At 42.8% G+C, this 16,810-nt stretch overlaps 1 protein-coding gene across 1 annotated transcript in view; it reads right to left on the reverse strand.

Annotated features, from left to right (window-relative positions):
* Nucleotides 1–6,542: 6,542 nt before the first annotated feature.
* Nucleotides 6,543–16,810, reverse strand: part of LOC148323990 (uncharacterized) — a 46,053-nt gene continuing 35,785 nt past the window's right edge. The window contains exons 3-4 of the mRNA XM_088313422.1: nt 7,411–7,933; nt 6,543–7,234 (exon numbers count right to left, since the gene is read on the reverse strand). Of these exons, the coding sequence (XP_088169548.1) occupies nt 6,756–7,234; nt 7,411–7,933 (1,002 nt within the window). The 3' untranslated portion in view covers nt 6,543–6,755. The remainder of the gene's footprint in view (nt 7,235–7,410; nt 7,934–16,810) is intronic.

A 16,810-nucleotide genomic window follows, 5' to 3' on the forward strand; every position in this document is an offset into this window, starting at 1 on the left:
CGTCACGATGTTTACTCAAACCTAAGCACTCACTTGTGTTCTGAAAAGAGTAAGTGCTTCTTGTTGGGGTAGGTCTGGTGATTCACTGTACCGCACTCTGTCAAACTTTTTCAATGCAATTGCTTGACTTCAACGAAGCACAATGTGCCAGTTTGTTTCCAATTTATTCACACCTTATGTAGTCTATCCTGTTCTGTGAGCAATAAGTGCTTCGTGTTGGGTAGTTCTGGTCACTTTGCATACTACAGTTTGTGAAAGTTTTTCAATTGAATTTATCCATCCATCCATCATCTGTACCGCTTCTCCTCACTAGGGTCGCGGGGGGCGCTGGAGCCAATCCCAGCTATCTTCGGGCAGTAGGCGGGGGACACCCTGAACTAGTTGCCAGCCAATTGCAGCTTGTTGGAGCAGTCGGACAGATATGATCCACATTTAGTAGGTGCTACTTTTTAGGTAGTTCTGGGTACATCCCGTACTGCGTTATGTTTTTTTTTTTTCAATTCGGAAACAATTGTAAAATGTTCAGCAAGTCACATTGTGTTGACCTCAAACGAATGCACCAATGTTTTCTTTTTCATAAGTGCTTCCTTTTGGGGTTGTCTCAGGTGTGAAATTTTCAGCATACAGCTGTTCCGACTGATAACGATCATGTGAACTGACAATGAATGGAGCCCATTTACTGAATGGGGTGAATGCAATGCATTCCTCACGCCCTAACTACCCATTGTATTCATAGTAGGTGGAGTTGAGTTTCAATGTCTTAAATTTGTACTTCAAGTGGTCATCACTGCATGTTCCAAAACTTCAACACCTTAGGAAGCCGGACAAAGATTGGCAAGGCAGTAATCATTTATAACAAATCGCCAATGCGCAAGAAAATGAAGTCTTGCCCACCAAGTCCGTTTCATTGGCCCAACGTGAGCACTGGCTGTAAATTGACAATAGTAAGTGCTACTTGTTGGGGCAGTCAGACAGATATGATCCACATGATTTGTTTTGCATTATGTGACTTAATATATCTGTTCCCAATAGCACTTCAATTGATCAAACTGTCTTTCTATGAGTCTCATTACTTCCGCTGTTATTCAATGCATTGTCTTGAATTGAGCCAAGCCGATTAATCCATTTTCTCACCAAGTTGATTCTAACCGAAGCACTCATTTGATACTTTTTAGTTTTGTTCTGGTGACTCTCCAATACTGCACTTGGTCAAGCTATTCAACGCAATGATTTGACCTCACCCAAGGTAAATATTCTAATTTGTCTCCAAGTTTACTACAAACCTAAGCACCCACTTGTGTTCTGAAACCATTCAGTGCACTTTAGTGGGGTAGTTCTGGAGACTCTCGATACAGCACATTGACAAAGTTTTTAATGCAATGTCTATATTTTAATCAAGATAAATATGACATTTCATCACCAAGCTTACTCAAAACTAAGCACTCACTTGTGTTCTGAAGCAGTAAGTGCTACTTGTTGGGGTAATTATGGTGACTCAGGTCACAGTTTTTCAATGCCCAACCTAGTTAAATATGACATTTTGTCACCAAGCTTCCTCAAAACTAAGCACTCACTTGTGTTCTGAAGCAGTAAGTGCTTCTTGTTGGGGTAATTATGGTGACTCCATATACTACATTTGGTCACAGTTTTTCAATGCAACGTCTTGGCCCAATCTAGTTTAAATATGCCATTTCGTCACCAAGCTTACTCAAACCTAAGCACTCATTTATTTTCTGAAAGCCGAAAGTGCTTCTTGTTAGGCCCAGAACTGATGACTTTCTATACGATTTCTGACATGGATTTTCAATGGAGTGACTTGACTATTGCCAAGTGAAATACGCCATTTCGTCACGATGTTTACTCAAACCTAAGCACTCACTTGTGTTCTGAAAAGAGTAAGTGCTTCTTGTTGGGGTAGGTCTGGTGATTCACTGTACCGCACTCTGTCAAACTTTTTCAATGCAATTGCTTGACTTCAACGAAGCACAATGTGCCAGTTTGTTTCCAATTTATTCACACCTTATGTAGTCTATCCTGTTCTGTGAGCAATAAGTGCTTCGTGTTGGGTAGTTCTGGTCACTTTGCATACTACAGTTTGTGAAAGTTTTTCAATTGAATTTATCCATCCATCCATCATCTGTACCGCTTCTCCTCACTAGGGTCGCGGGGGGCGCTGGAGCCAATCCCAGCTATCTTCGGGCAGTAGGCGGGGGACACCCTGAACTAGTTGCCAGCCAATTGCAGCTTGTTGGAGCAGTCGGACAGATATGATCCACATTTAGTAGGTGCTACATTTTAGGTAGTTCTGGGTACATCCCGTACTGCGTTATGTTTTTTTTTTTTCAATTCGGAAACAATTGTAAAATGTTCAGCAAGTCACATTGTGTTGACCTCAAACGAATGCACCAATGTTTTCTTTTTCATAAGTGCTTCCTTTTGGGGTTGTCTCAGGTGTGAAATTTTCAGCATACAGCTGTTCCGACTGATAACGATCATGTCAACTGACAATGAATGGAGCCCATTTACTGAATGGGGAGAATGCAATGCATTCCTCACGCCCTAACTACCCATTGTATTCATAGTAGGTGGAGTTGAGTTTCAATGTCTTAAATTTGTACTTCAAGTGGTCATCACTGCATGTTCCAAAACTTCAACACCTTAGGAAGCCGGACAAAGATTGGCAAGGCAGTAATCATTTATAACAAATCGCGGATGCGCAAGAAAATGAAGTCTTGCCCACCAAGTCCGTTTCATTGGCCCAACGTGAGCACTGGCTGTAAATTGACAATAGTAAGTGCTACTTGTTGGGGCAGTCAGACAGATATGATCCACATGATTTGTTTTGCATTATGTGACTTAATATATCTGTTCCCAATAGCACTTCAATTGATCAAACTGTCTTTCTATGAGTCTCATAACTTCAGCTGTTATTCAATGCATTGTCTTGAATTCAGCCAAGCCGAATAATCCATTTTCTCACCAAGTTGATTCTAACCGAAGCACTCATTTGATACTTTTTAGTTTTGTTCTGGTGACTCTCCATACTGCACTTGGTCAAGCTATTCAATGCAATGATTTGACCTCAACCAAGGTAAATATTCTAATTTGTCTCCAAGTTTACTACAAACCTAAGCACCCACTTGTGTTCAGAAACCATTCAGTGCACTTTAGTGGGGTAGTTCTGGAGACTCTCGATACAGCACATTGACAAAGTTTTTAATGCAATGTCTATATTTTAATCAAGATAAATATGACATTTCATCACCAAGCTTACTCAAAACTAAGCACTCACTTGTGTTCTGAAGCAGTAAGTGCTTCTTGTTGGGGTAATTATGGTGACTCAGGTCACAGTTTTCAATGCAATGTCCTGACCCAACCTAGTTAAATGTGCCATTTTGTCACCAAGCTTCTTGTTGGGGTAATTATGGTGACTCAGGTCACAGTTTTTCAATGCCCAACCTAGTTAAATATGACATTTTGTCACCAAGCTTCCTCAAAACTAAGCACTCACTTGTGTTCTGAAGCAGTAAGTGCTTCTTGTTGGGGTAATTACGGTGACTCCATATACTACATTTGGTCACAGTTTTTCAATGCAACGTCTTGGCCCAATCTAGTTTAAATATGCCATTTCGTCACCAAGCTTACTCAAACCTAAGCACCCATTTATTTTCTGAAAGCCGAAAGTGCTTCTTGTTAGGCCCAGTACTGATGACTTTCTATACGATTTCTGACATGGATTTTCAATGGAGTGACTTGACTATTGCCAAGTGAAATACGCCATTTCGTCACGATGTTTACTCAAACCTAAGCACTCACTTGTGTTCTGAAAAGAGTAAGTGCTTCTTGTTGGGGTAGGTCTGGTGATTCACTGTACCGCACTCTGTCAAACTTTTTCAATGCAATTGCTTGACTTCAACGAAGCACAATGTGCCAGTTTGTTTCCAATTTATTCACACCTTATGTAGTCTATCCTGTTCTGTGAGCAATAAGTGCTTCGTGTTGGGTAGTTCTGGTCACTTTGCATACTACAGTTTGTGAAAGTTTTTCAATTGAATTTATCCATCCATCCATCATCTGTACCGCTTCTCCTCACTAGGGTCGCGGGGGGCGCTGGAGCCAATCCCAGCTATCTTCGGGCAGTAGGCGGGGGACACCCTGAACTAGTTGCCAGCCAATTGCAGCTTGTTGGAGCAGTCGGACAGATATGATCCACATTTAGTAGGTGCTACTTTTTAGGTAGTTCTGGGTACATCCCGTACTGCGTTATGTTTTTTTTTTTTCAATTCGGAAACAATTGTAAAATGTTCAGCAAGTCACATTGTGTTGACCTCAAACGAATGCACCAATGTTTTCTTTTTCATAAGTGCTTCCTTTTGGGGTTGTCTCAGGTGTGAAATTTTCAGCATACAGCTGTTCCGACTGATAACGATCATGTGAACTGACAATGAATGGAGCCCATTTACTGAATGGGGTGAATGCAATACATTCCTCACGCCCTAACTACCCATTGTATTCATAGTAGGTGGAGTTGAGTTTCAATGTCTTAAATTTGTACTTCAAGTGGTCATCACTGCATGTTCCAAAACTTCAACACCTTAGGAAGCCGGACAAAGATTGGCAAGGCAGTAATCATTTATAACAAATCGCCAATGCGCAAGAAAATGAAGTCTTGCCCACCAAGTCCGTTTCATTGGCCCAACGTGAGCACTGGCTGTAAATTGACAATAGTAAGTGCTACTTGTTGGGGCAGTCAGACAGATATGATCCACATGATTTGTTTTGCATTATGTGACTTAATATATCTGTTCCCAATAGCACTTCAATTGATCAAACTGTCTTTCTATGAGTCTCATTACTTCCGCTGTTATTCAATGCATTGTCTTGAATTGAGCCAAGCCGATTAATCCATTTTCTCACCAAGTTGATTCTAACCGAAGCACTCATTTGATACTTTTTAGTTTTGTTCTGGTGACTCTCCAATACTGCACTTGGTCAAGCTATTCAACGCAATGATTTGACCTCACCCAAGGTAAATATTCTAATTTGTCTCCAAGTTTACTACAAACCTAAGCACCCACTTGTGTTCTGAAACCATTCAGTGCACTTTAGTGGGGTAGTTCTGGAGACTCTCGATACAGCACATTGACAAAGTTTTTAAAGATAAAGATAAAGATAAAGATGTCCTTTATTAGTCCCACAATGGGGAAATTTGAAGTGTTACAGCAGCAAAGATATAGATCACACAGAGTCGGCGGCGTAATGTAGCCGTTAATGTGTAACATTAGCAGCAGACATTCATAAAAAGCATGCAAATATACGCAGTATAAACGTATCTAAGTGTAAGGAAACACTTCTAATGCCTGTCCATTATACAGAGGGGGAAACACTGTAATGATAAAAACTACTGAATGATTGAAAATACTGCAATGATAAAAGTACTGTAATGGTAAAAGTACTGCAATGATAAAAGTACTACAATGGTAGAAGTACTGCAACGATGGAAAAATACTGCAATGATGAAGTATTGTAATAGTAAAAGTACCGCAATGATAGGAAATACCGTAATTATAAAAGTACTGCAATGATAAAAGTACTGTAATAGTGAACATCCTGCAGTGGTAGAAATACTACAGTGATAGAAGTATTGTAATAAGAATACTGTAATGGTAAACAAAATACATCATTGGTCGATGTTTAAGTACACCCTTGGCTGAAAGTACAGTCGTAGTGTATATTGCATTCTAGGACTGCACAATTGCACTAATGCCCTCCTGTTTGTAGGCCTGACCCAATGTTCTTGTTAAAAAGTCTGACAGCAGTCGGCAGGAAGGAGCGGCGAAATCTCTCTTTGGTACAGCGAGGGTGTAAAAGTCTGTCACTGAAGGAGCTGTAAAGTGTTCTCAGAGTGTCATTGAATGGGTGGGCTGGTTTGTCCAGCATTGATGACAGTTTTGCCGTCATCCTTCTGCCCCCCACTGAGTCCACAGAGTCCAGGGAGCAGCCCAAGACAGAGCTGGCCCTCCTCACCAGTTTGTCCAGTCTCTTTTTGTCTCGGCCCGAGATGCCTCCTGCCCAGGAGACCACTCCATAGAAGATGACTGATGAAACCACCGAGTCATAGAAGTTCCTGAGGAGTGTTCCCCGAACGCCAAAGGACCTCAGCCGCCTGAGTAGGAAGAGTCTGCTCTGACCCTTCCTATAGAGAGCGTCTGTGTTGTCGCTCCAGTCCAGTTTATTGTTCAGATGAACACCCAGGTACTTGTAAGTTGAGACCCTCTCAACGTCTGTTCCCTGGATATTCACTGGTGCAGGTGGAGAGTGCCGACGCTTGCGGAAATCCACCACCAGCTCTTTGGATTTCCCAGCGTTGATTTGGAGGCGGTTCTGCTGACACCAGTCCACGAACCCCTGCGTAACCCCTCTGTACTCCCGATCGTCATCGTCAGTGATGAGGCCGACAATCGCAGAGTCATCAGAGAACTTCTGCAGGTGACAGGTTGTGGAATTGTATTTGTAGTCCGAGGTGTAGAGGGTGAACAGGAAGGGAGCCAGCACAGTTCCCTGCGGCGCTCCCGTGCTGCAGAGGAGCACGTCAGACACACAGTCCTGTGTTCTCACGTACTGTGGCCGGTTTGTGAGGTAGTTGTGAATCCATGTGATGAGGTGGTGGGCCACTCCCGCCTGCTCCAGCTTGTCTCCCAATAAGGCGGGCTGGATGGTGTTGAAAGCACTTGAGAAATCAAAGAACATGATCCTCACGTGCCCCCCGCCTTCTCCAGGTGGAAGAGTGAAGTGTGGAGCAGGTAGATGATGGCATCATCCACACTGATGCCAGGCTGGTATGCAAACTGGAGTGGGTCCATTGAGGAGCTGACCAGGGGGCGCAGATGGACGAGGACCAGTCTCTCCAGGGTCTTCATCAGATGAGACGTCAGCGCCACTGGTCTGAAGTTGTTGAGCTCCTTCGGATGGGGTGTCTTTGGAACCGGAACCAGGCAGGATGTTTTCCACAGCTGGGGGACTCTGCCCAGCTTCAAGCTCAGGTTGAACATGTGCTGGACGATTCCACACAGCTGGTCTGCGCAGGATTTGAGGAGCTGGGAGCTGATCCCATCTGGGCCTGCCGCCTTCCTCGCCTTCATCTTCCTCAGCTGGTTCTTCACCTGAGATGTTGTGAGGAACAAGGCTGAGCAGGAGGAAGTGGTGGTTGTCTGATGAGGCTGGGAACTGGAGCCTGTGGAGAGAGAGAGGGGCGAGAGAGGGGGAGAGAGGGTCTTGTTCGCAGTGGCAGGAGGGGTGGGTGGGGGCTGCATCAGGGAAGCCTGAGCGGGGTCAGACATTTGATCAAACCTATTGAAAAATAGGTTCAACTCATTTGCCCACTGAAGCCCCCCCCCTTCTGGGTCTTACCTGCTTGTCCGTGGCCTGAGATGGTCTTCAGGCCCCTCCAGACATCCCTGGCATTGTTCCGCTGCAGTTGTTCTTCCATCCGCATCCTGTAGGACTTTTTCCCCTCTCGGATCCCCCTTCTCAGCTGACGCTGCACTCTCTTCAGCTCGTCCTTGTCGCCTGAAACAAAAGCCCTCTTTTTCTCCTTCAGGAGAGCTTTAATGTCCGGTGTGATCCAGGGTTTGTTGTTGGAGAAACATCTTACAGTCCTGGTGGGAATGGTGTTCTCCATGCAGAAGTTAATATAGTCTGTAACTGTGTCTGTTAGACCATTAATGTCCTCACCGTGAGCTTCGCTGAATACCTCCCACACAGTTGTGTTGAAACAGTCCTTCAAGGCCTCCTCGGCTTCTCCGGACCATCGCTGAACTGTGCGTGTCACAGCTGGCTGCCTGCGGACGAGAGGTTTGTACACAGGCAGGAGAGCAACCAAGTTGTGGTCAGCTTTGCCCAGCGGGGGGAGGGGCAGTGACGTGTACGCCTCCTTGGTGTTGGCATAGAAGAGGTCCAATATTTTATTGTCTCTGGTTTGGCATGTTACATATTGTGTGAATGAAGGCAGAGAGGAGGAAGGAGAAGCATGATTGAAGTCACCAGAGATAAGGAACAAGGCATTTGGGTGCTGTGTTTGTAGCCTGCTCACAGCTGCATTCAGTACATCACAGGCTGTCTCACCGTTAGCAGAGGGAGGCACGTACGCCGCCACCGCGATCACATGACTGAACTCTCGCGGTAAATAGACCGGACGCATGCTAGCAGCTATCATCTCAATGTCCCGACTGCAAAGTTGATCCTTAACAGTTATATGCCCAGGGTTACACCATCTATCATTAACAAACACAGCCAGCCCTCCCCCTTTTCTCTTACCGCTCTCCAGTGTCCTGTCCGCGCGTAGTATTTGGAAGCCGTCCAATTCCACGACGGCGTCCGGCGTTAGCTCTGTTAGCCACGACTCCGTGAACACCAGCAAGCTAGCCTCCCGGACAAACCTCTCGTGCCGGGTTAGCGCTGTTAGCTCGTCCATTTTGTTGGGGAGGGATCGAACATTCCCCATAATAACGGACGGGAGGACGGGGTGATATCGTCTCCTCCTTGCCTGGCGTTTAGCCCCCGCACGACATCCCCGTCTCTTCCTCCTCAGCTCGCGGGGAATATCGGGTCTCGCTCCGGGAGCCCACGCGGGGTTAGCACGGAGTGCTAACAGCTGATCTCTTGTGTACACGATCGATCCGTAGCTCCGAGTTTCGTCTCCGGACACGATCGCGCAAAAAACAGCCCCCAACAGTAGTAAAACCACCGCAAGTTGGATGTCCATTGCTGAGGTGAGGTAAAAATAAAATAAAAAAGGGTAAAGGGAAAAAACACACGAAAAAGGCTCAATAGTGAGCCACGCTGCTGTAAACAGGCAGCCACTCGCGCGGCGCCGGAACCGGAAAATGCAATGTCAGTATTTTAATCAAGATAAATATGACATTTCATCACCAAGCTTACTCAAAACTAAGCACTCACTTGTGTTCTGAAGCAGTAAGTGCTTCTTGTTGGGGTAATTATGGTGACTCAGGTCACAGTTTTTCAATGCCCAACCTAGTTAAATATGACATTTCGTCACCAAGCTTACTCAATACTAAGCACTCACTTGTGTTCTGAAGCAGTAAGTGCTTCTTGTTGCGGTGATTATGGTGACTCCATATACTACATTTGGTCACAGTTTTTCAATGCAATGTCTTGATCCAACCTAGTTAAATATACCATTTCGTCACCAAGCTTACTCAAAACTAAGCACTCACTTGTGTTCTAAAGCACTAAGTGCTTCTCGATGGGGTAATTATGGTGACTCCATATACTACATTTGGTCACAGTTTTTCAATGCAATGTCTTGATCCAACCTAGTTAAATATACCATTTTGTCACCAAGCTTACTCAAAACTAAGCACTCACTTGTGTTCTGAAGCAGTAAGTGCTTCTTGTTGGGGTAATTATGGTGACTCCATATACTCCACTTGGTCACAGTTTTTCAATGCAATGTCTTGACCCAACCTAGTTAAATATACCATTTCGTCACCAAGCTTACTCAAAACTAAGCACTCACTTGTGTTCTGAAGCACTAAGTGCTTCTCGATGGGGTAATTATGGTGACTCCATATACTACATTTGGTCACAGTTTTTCAATGCAATGTCTTGATCCAACCTAGTTAAATATACCATTTTGTCACCAAGCTTACTCAAAACTAAGCACTCACTTGTGTTCTGAAGCAGTAAGTGCTTCTTGTTGGGGTAATTATGGTGACTCCATATACTCCACTTGGTCACAGTTTTTCAATGCAATGTCTTGACCCAACCTAGTTAAATATACCATTTCGTCACCAAGCTTACTCAAAACTAAGCACTCACTTGTGTTCTGAAGCACTAAGTGCTTCTCGATGGGGTAATTATGGTGACTCCATATACTACATTTGGTCACAGTTTTTCAATGCAATGTCTTGATCCAACCTAGTTAAATATACCATTTTGTCACCAAGCTTACTCAAAACTAAGCACTCACTTGTGTTCTGAAGCACTAAGTGCTTCTCGATGGGGTAATTATGGTGACTCAGGTCACAGTTTTCAATGCAATGTCCTGACCCAACCTAGTTAAATGAGCCATTTTGTCACCAAGCTTCCTCAAAACTAAGCACTCACTTGTGTTCTGAAGCAGTAAGTGCTTCTTGTTGGGGTAATTACGGTGACTCCATATACTACATTTGGTCACAGTTTTTCAATGCAACGTCTTGGCCCAATCTAGTTTAAATATGCCATTTCGTCACCAAGCTTACTCAAACCTAAGCACCCATTTATTTTCTGAAAGCCGAAAGTGCTTCTTGTTAGGCCCAGTACTGATGACTTTCTATACGATTTCTGACATGGATTTTCAATGGAGTGACTTGACTATTGCCAAGTGAAATACGCCATTTCGTCACGATGTTTACTCAAACCTAAGCACTCACTTGTGTTCTGAAAAGAGTAAGTGCTTCTTGTTGGGGTAGGTCTGGTGATTCACTGTACCGCACTCTGTCAAACTTTTTCAATGCAATTGCTTGACTTCAACGAAGCACAATGTGCCAGTTTGTTTCCAATTTATTCACACCTTATGTAGTCTATCCTGTTCTGTGAGCAATAAGTGCTTCGTGTTGGGTAGTTCTGGTCACTTTGCATACTACAGTTTGTGAAAGTTTTTCAATTGAATTTATCCATCCATCCATCATCTGTACCGCTTCTCCTCACTAGGGTCGCGGGGGGCGCTGGAGCCAATCCCAGCTATCTTCGGGCAGTAGGCGGGGGACACCCTGAACTAGTTGCCAGCCAATTGCAGCTTGTTGGAGCAGTCGGACAGATATGATCCACATTTAGTAGGTGCTACTTTTTAGGTAGTTCTGGGTACATCCCGTACTGCGTTATGTTTTTTTTTTTTCAATTCGGAAACAATTGTAAAATGTTCAGCAAGTCACATTGTGTTGACCTCAAACGAATGCACCAATGTTTTCTTTTTCATAAGTGCTTCCTTTTGGGATTGTCTCAGGTGTGAAATTTTCAGCATACAGCTGTTCCGACTGATAACGATCATGTGAACTGACAATGAATGGAGCCCATTTACTGAATGGGGTGAATGCAATGCATTCCTCACGCCCTAACTACCCATTGTATTCATAGTAGGTGGAGTTGAGTTTCAATGTCTTAAATTTGTACTTCAAGTGGTCATCACTGCATGTTCCAAAACTTCAACACCTTAGGAAGCCGGACAAAGATTGGCAAGGCAGTAATCATTTATAACAAATCGCCAATGCGCAAGAAAATGAAGTCTTGCCCACCAAGTCCGTTTCATTGGCCCAACGTGAGCACTGGCTGTAAATTGACAATAGTAAGTGCTACTTGTTGGGGCAGTCAGACAGATATGATCCACATGATTTGTTTTGCATTATGTGACTTAATATATCTGTTCCCAATAGCACTTCAATTGATCAAACTGTCTTTCTATGAGTCTCATTACTTCCGCTGTTATTCAATGCATTGTCTTGAATTGAGCCAAGCCGATTAATCCATTTTCTCACCAAGTTGATTCTAACCGAAGCACTCATTTGATACTTTTTAGTTTTGTTCTGGTGACTCTCCATACTGCACTTGGTCAAGCTATTCAACGCAATGATTTGACCTCAACCAAGGTAAATATTCTAATTTGTCTCCAAGTTTACTACAAACCTAAGCACCCACTTGTGTTCTGAAACCATTCAGTGCACTTTAGTGGGGTAGTTCTGGAGACTCTCGATACAGCACATTGACAAAGTTTTTAATGCAATGTCAGTATTTTAATCAAGATAAATATGACATTTCATCACCAAGCTTACTCAAAACTAAGCACTCACTTGTGTTCTGAAGCAGTAAGTGCTTCTTGTTGGGGTAATTATGGTGACTCAGGTCACAATTTTTCAATGCCCAACCTAGTTAAATATGACATTTTGTCACCAAGCTTACTCAAAACTAAGCACTCACTTGTGTTCTGAAGCAGTAAGTGCTTCTTGTTGGGGTAATTATGGTGACTCCATAAACTCCACTTTGTCAGTTTTTCAATGCAATGTCTTGACCCAACCTAGTTAAATATACCATTTCGTCACCAAGCTTACTCAAAACTAAGCACTCACTTGTGTTCTGAAGCAGTAAGTGCTTATTGTTGGGGTAATTATGGTGACTCCATAAACTCCACTTGGTCACAGTTTTTCAATGCAATGTCTTGACCCAACCTAGTTAAATATACCATTTCGTCACCAAGCTTACGCAAAACTAAGCACTCACTTGTGTTCTGAAGCACTAAATGCTTCTCGATGGGGTAATTATGGTGACTCAGGTCACAGTTTTCAATGCAATGTCCTGACCCAACCTAGTTAAATGAGCCATTTTGTCACCAAGCTTCCTCAAAACTAAGCACTCACTTGTGTTCTGAAGCAGTAAGTGCTTCTTGTTGGGGTAATTACGGTGACTCCATATACTACATTTGGTCACAGTTTTTCAATGCAACGTCTTGGCCCAATCTAGTTTAAATATGCCATTTCGTCACCAAGCTTACTCAAACCTAAGCACCCATTTATTTTCTGAAAGCCGAAAGTGCTTCTTGTTAGGCCCAGTACTGATGACTTTCTATACGATTTCTGACATGGATTTTCAATGGAGTGACTTGACTATTGCCAAGTGAAATACGCCATTTCGTCACGATGTTTACTCAAACCTAAGCACTCACTTGTGTTCTGAAAAGAGTAAGTGCTTCTTGTTGGGGTAGGTCTGGTGATTCACTGTACCGCACTCTGTCAAACTTTTTCAATGCAATTGCTTGACTTCAACGAAGCACAATGTGCCAGTTTGTTTCCAATTTATTCACACCTTATGTAGTCTATCCTGTTCTGTGAGCAATAAGTGCTTCGTGTTGGGTAGTTCTGGTCACTTTGCATACTACAGTTTGTGAAAGTTTTTCAATTGAATTTATCCATCCATCCATCATCTGTACCGCTTCTCCTCACTAGGGTCGCGGGGGGCGCTGGAGCCAATCCCAGCTATCTTCGGGCAGTAGGCGGGGGACACCCTGAACTAGTTGCCAGCCAATTGCAGCTTGTTGGAGCAGTCGGACAGATATGATCCACATTTAGTAGGTGCTACTTTTTAGGTAGTTCTGGGTACATCCCGTACTGCGTTATGTTTTTTTTTTTTCAATTCGGAAACAATTGTAAAATGTTCAGCAAGTCACATTGTGTTGACCTCAAACGAATGCACCAATGTTTTCTTTTTCATAAGTGCTTCCTTTTGGGGTTGTCTCAGGTGTGAAATTTTCAGCATACAGCTGTTCCGACTGATAACGATCATGTGAACTGACAATGAATGGAGCCCATTTACTGAATGGGGTGAATGCAATGCATTCCTCACGCCCTAACTACCCATTTTATTCATAGTAGGTGGAGTTGAGTTTCAATGTCTTAAATTTGTACTTCAAGTGGTCATCACTGCATGTTCCAAAACTTCAACACCTTAGGAAGCCGGACAAAGATTGGCAAGGCAGTAATCATTTATAACAAATCGCCAATGCGCAAGAAAATGAAGTCTTGCCCACCAAGTCCGTTTCATTGGCCCAACGTGAGCACTGGCTGTAAATTGACAATAGTAAGTGCTACTTGTTGGGGCAGTCAGACAGATATGATCCACATGATTTGTTTTGCATTATGTGACTTAATATATCTGTTCCCAATAGCACTTCAATTGATCAAACTGTCTTTCTATGAGTCTCATTACTTCCGCTGTTATTCAATGCATTGTCTTGAATTGAGCCAAGCCGATTAATCCATTTTCTCACCAAGTTGATTCTAACCGAAGCACTCATTTGATACTTTTTAGTTTTGTTCTGGTGACTCTCCATACTGCACTTGGTCAAGCTATTCAACGCAATGATTTGACCTCAACCAAGGTAAATATTCTAATTTGTCTCCAAGTTTACTACAAACCTAAGCACCCACTTGTGTTCTGAAACCATTCAGTGCACTTTAGTGGGGTAGTTCTGGAGACTCTCGATACAGCACATTGACAAAGTTTTTAATGCAATGTCAGTATTTTAATCAAGATAAATATGACATTTCATCACCAAGCTTACTCAAAACTAAGCACTCACTTGTGTTCTGAAGCAGTAAGTGCTTCTTGTTGGGGTAATTATGGTGACTCAGGTCACAATTTTTCAATGCCCAACCTAGTTAAATATGACATTTTGTCACCAAGCTTACTCAAAACTAAGCACTCACTTGTGTTCTGAAGCAGTAAGTGCTTCTTGTTGGGGTAATTATGGTGACTCCATAAACTCCACTTGGTCAGTTTTTCAATGCAATGTCTTGACCCAACCTAGTTAAATATACCATTTCGTCACCAAGCTTACTCAAAACTAAGCACTCACTTGTGTTCTGAAGCAGTAAGTGCTTCTTGTTGGGGTAATTATGGTGACTCCATAAACTCCACTTGGTCACAGTTTTTCAATGCAATGTCTTGACCCAACCTAGTTAAATATACCATTTCGTCACCAAGCTTACTCAAAACTAAGCACTCACTTGTGTTCTGAAGCACTAAATGCTTCTCGATGGGGTAATTATGGTGACTCAGGTCAAAGTTTTCAATGCAATGTCCTGACCCAACCTAGTTAAATGAGCCATTTTGTCACCAAGCTTCCTCAAAACTAAGCACTCACTTGTGTTCTGAAGCAGTAAGTGCTTCTTGTTGGGGTAATTACGGTGACTCCATATACTACATTTGGTCACAGTTTTTCAATGCAACGTCTTGGCCCAATCTAGTTTAAATATGCCATTTCGTCACCAAGCTTACTCAAACCTAAGCACCCATTTATTTTCTGAAAGCCGAAAGTGCTTCTTGTTAGGCCCAGTACTGATGACTTTCTATACGATTTCTGACATGGATTTTCAATGGAGTGACTTGACTATTGCCAAGTGAAATACGCCATTTCGTCACGATGTTTACTCAAACCTAAGCACTCACTTGTGTTCTGAAAAGAGTAAGTGCTTCTTGTTGGGGTAGGTCTGGTGATTCACTGTACCGCACTCTGTCAAACTTTTTCAATGCAATTGCTTGACTTCAACGAAGCACAATGTGCCAGTTTGTTTCCAATTTATTCACACCTTATGTAGTCTATCCTGTTCTGTGAGCAATAAGTGCTTCGTGTTGGGTAGTTCTGGTCACTTTGCATACTACAGTTTGTGAAAGTTTTTCAATTGAATTTATCCATCCATCCATCATCTGTACCGCTTCTCCTCACTAGGGTCGCGGGGGGCGCTGGAGCCAATCCCAGCTATCTTCGGGCAGTAGGCGGGGGACACCCTGAACTAGTTGCCAGCCAATTGCAGCTTGTTGGAGCAGTCGGACAGATATGATCCACATTTAGTAGGTGCTACTTTTTAGGTAGTTCTGGGTACATCCCGTACTGCGTTATGTTTTTTTTTTTTCAATTCGGAAACAATTGTAAAATGTTCAGCAAGTCACATTGTGTTGACCTCAAACGAATGCACCAATGTTTTCTTTTTCATAAGTGCTTCCTTTTGGGGTTGTCTCAGGTGTGAAATTTTCAGCATACAGCTGTTCCGACTGATAACGATCATGTGAACTGACAATGAATGGAGCCCATTTACTGAATGGGGTGAATGCAATGCATTCCTCACGCCCTAACTACCCATTTTATTCATAGTAGGTGGAGTTGAGTTTCAATGTCTTAAATTTGTACTTCAAGTGGTCATCACTGCATGTTCCAAAACTTCAACACCTTAGGAAGCCGGACAAAGATTGGCAAGGCAGTAATCATTTATAACAAATCGCCAATGCGCAAGAAAATGAAGTCTTGCCCACCAAGTCCGTTTCATTGGCCCAACGTGAGCACTGGCTGTAAATTGACAATAGTAAGTGCTACTTGTTGGGGCAGTCAGACAGATATGATCCACATGATTTGTTTTGCATTATGTGACTTAATATATCTGTTCCCAATAGCACTTCAATTGATCAAACTGTCTTTCTATGAGTCTCATTACTTCCGCTGTTATTCAATGCATTGTCTTGAATTGAGCCAAGCCGATTAATCCATTTTCTCACCAAGTTGATTCTAACCGAAGCACTCATTTGATACTTTTTAGTTTTGTTCTGGTGACTCTCCATACTGCACTTGGTCAAGCTATTCAACGCAATGATTTGACCTCAACCAAGGTAAATATTCTAATTTGTCTCCAAGTTTACTACAAACCTAAGCACCCACTTGTGTTCTGAAACCATTCAGTGCACTTTAGTGGGGTAGTTCTGGAGACTCTCGATACAGCACATTGACAAAGTTTTTAATGCAATGTCAGTATTTTAATCAAGATAAATATGACATTTCATCACCAAGCTTACTCAAAACTAAGCACTCACTTGTGTTCTGAAGCAGTAAGTGCTTCTTGTTGGGGTAATTATGGTGACTCAGGTCACAATTTTTCAATGCCCAACCTAGTTAAATATGACATTTTGTCACCAAGCTTACTCAAAACTAAGCACTCACTTGTGTTCTGAAGCAGTAAGTGCTTCTTGTTGGGGTAATTATGGTGACTCCATAAACTCCACTTGGTCAGTTTTTCAATGCAATGTCTTGACCCAACCTAGTTAAATATACCATTTCGTCACCAAGCTTACTCAAAACTAAGCACTCACTTGTGTTCTGAAGCAGTAAGTGCTTCTTGTTGGGGTAATTATGGTGACTCCATAAACTCCACTTGGTCACAGTTTTTCAATGCAATGTCTTGACCCAACCTAGTTAAATATACCATTTCGTCAC

This window comes from Idiotropiscis lumnitzeri, chromosome 13 (genome assembly GCF_059441095.1).
Source record: "Idiotropiscis lumnitzeri isolate Australia: NSW breed Sydney's pygmy pipehorse chromosome 13, RoL_Ilum_1.0, whole genome shotgun sequence".
Classification (NCBI taxonomy): Eukaryota; Metazoa; Chordata; class Actinopteri; order Syngnathiformes; family Syngnathidae; genus Idiotropiscis; species Idiotropiscis lumnitzeri.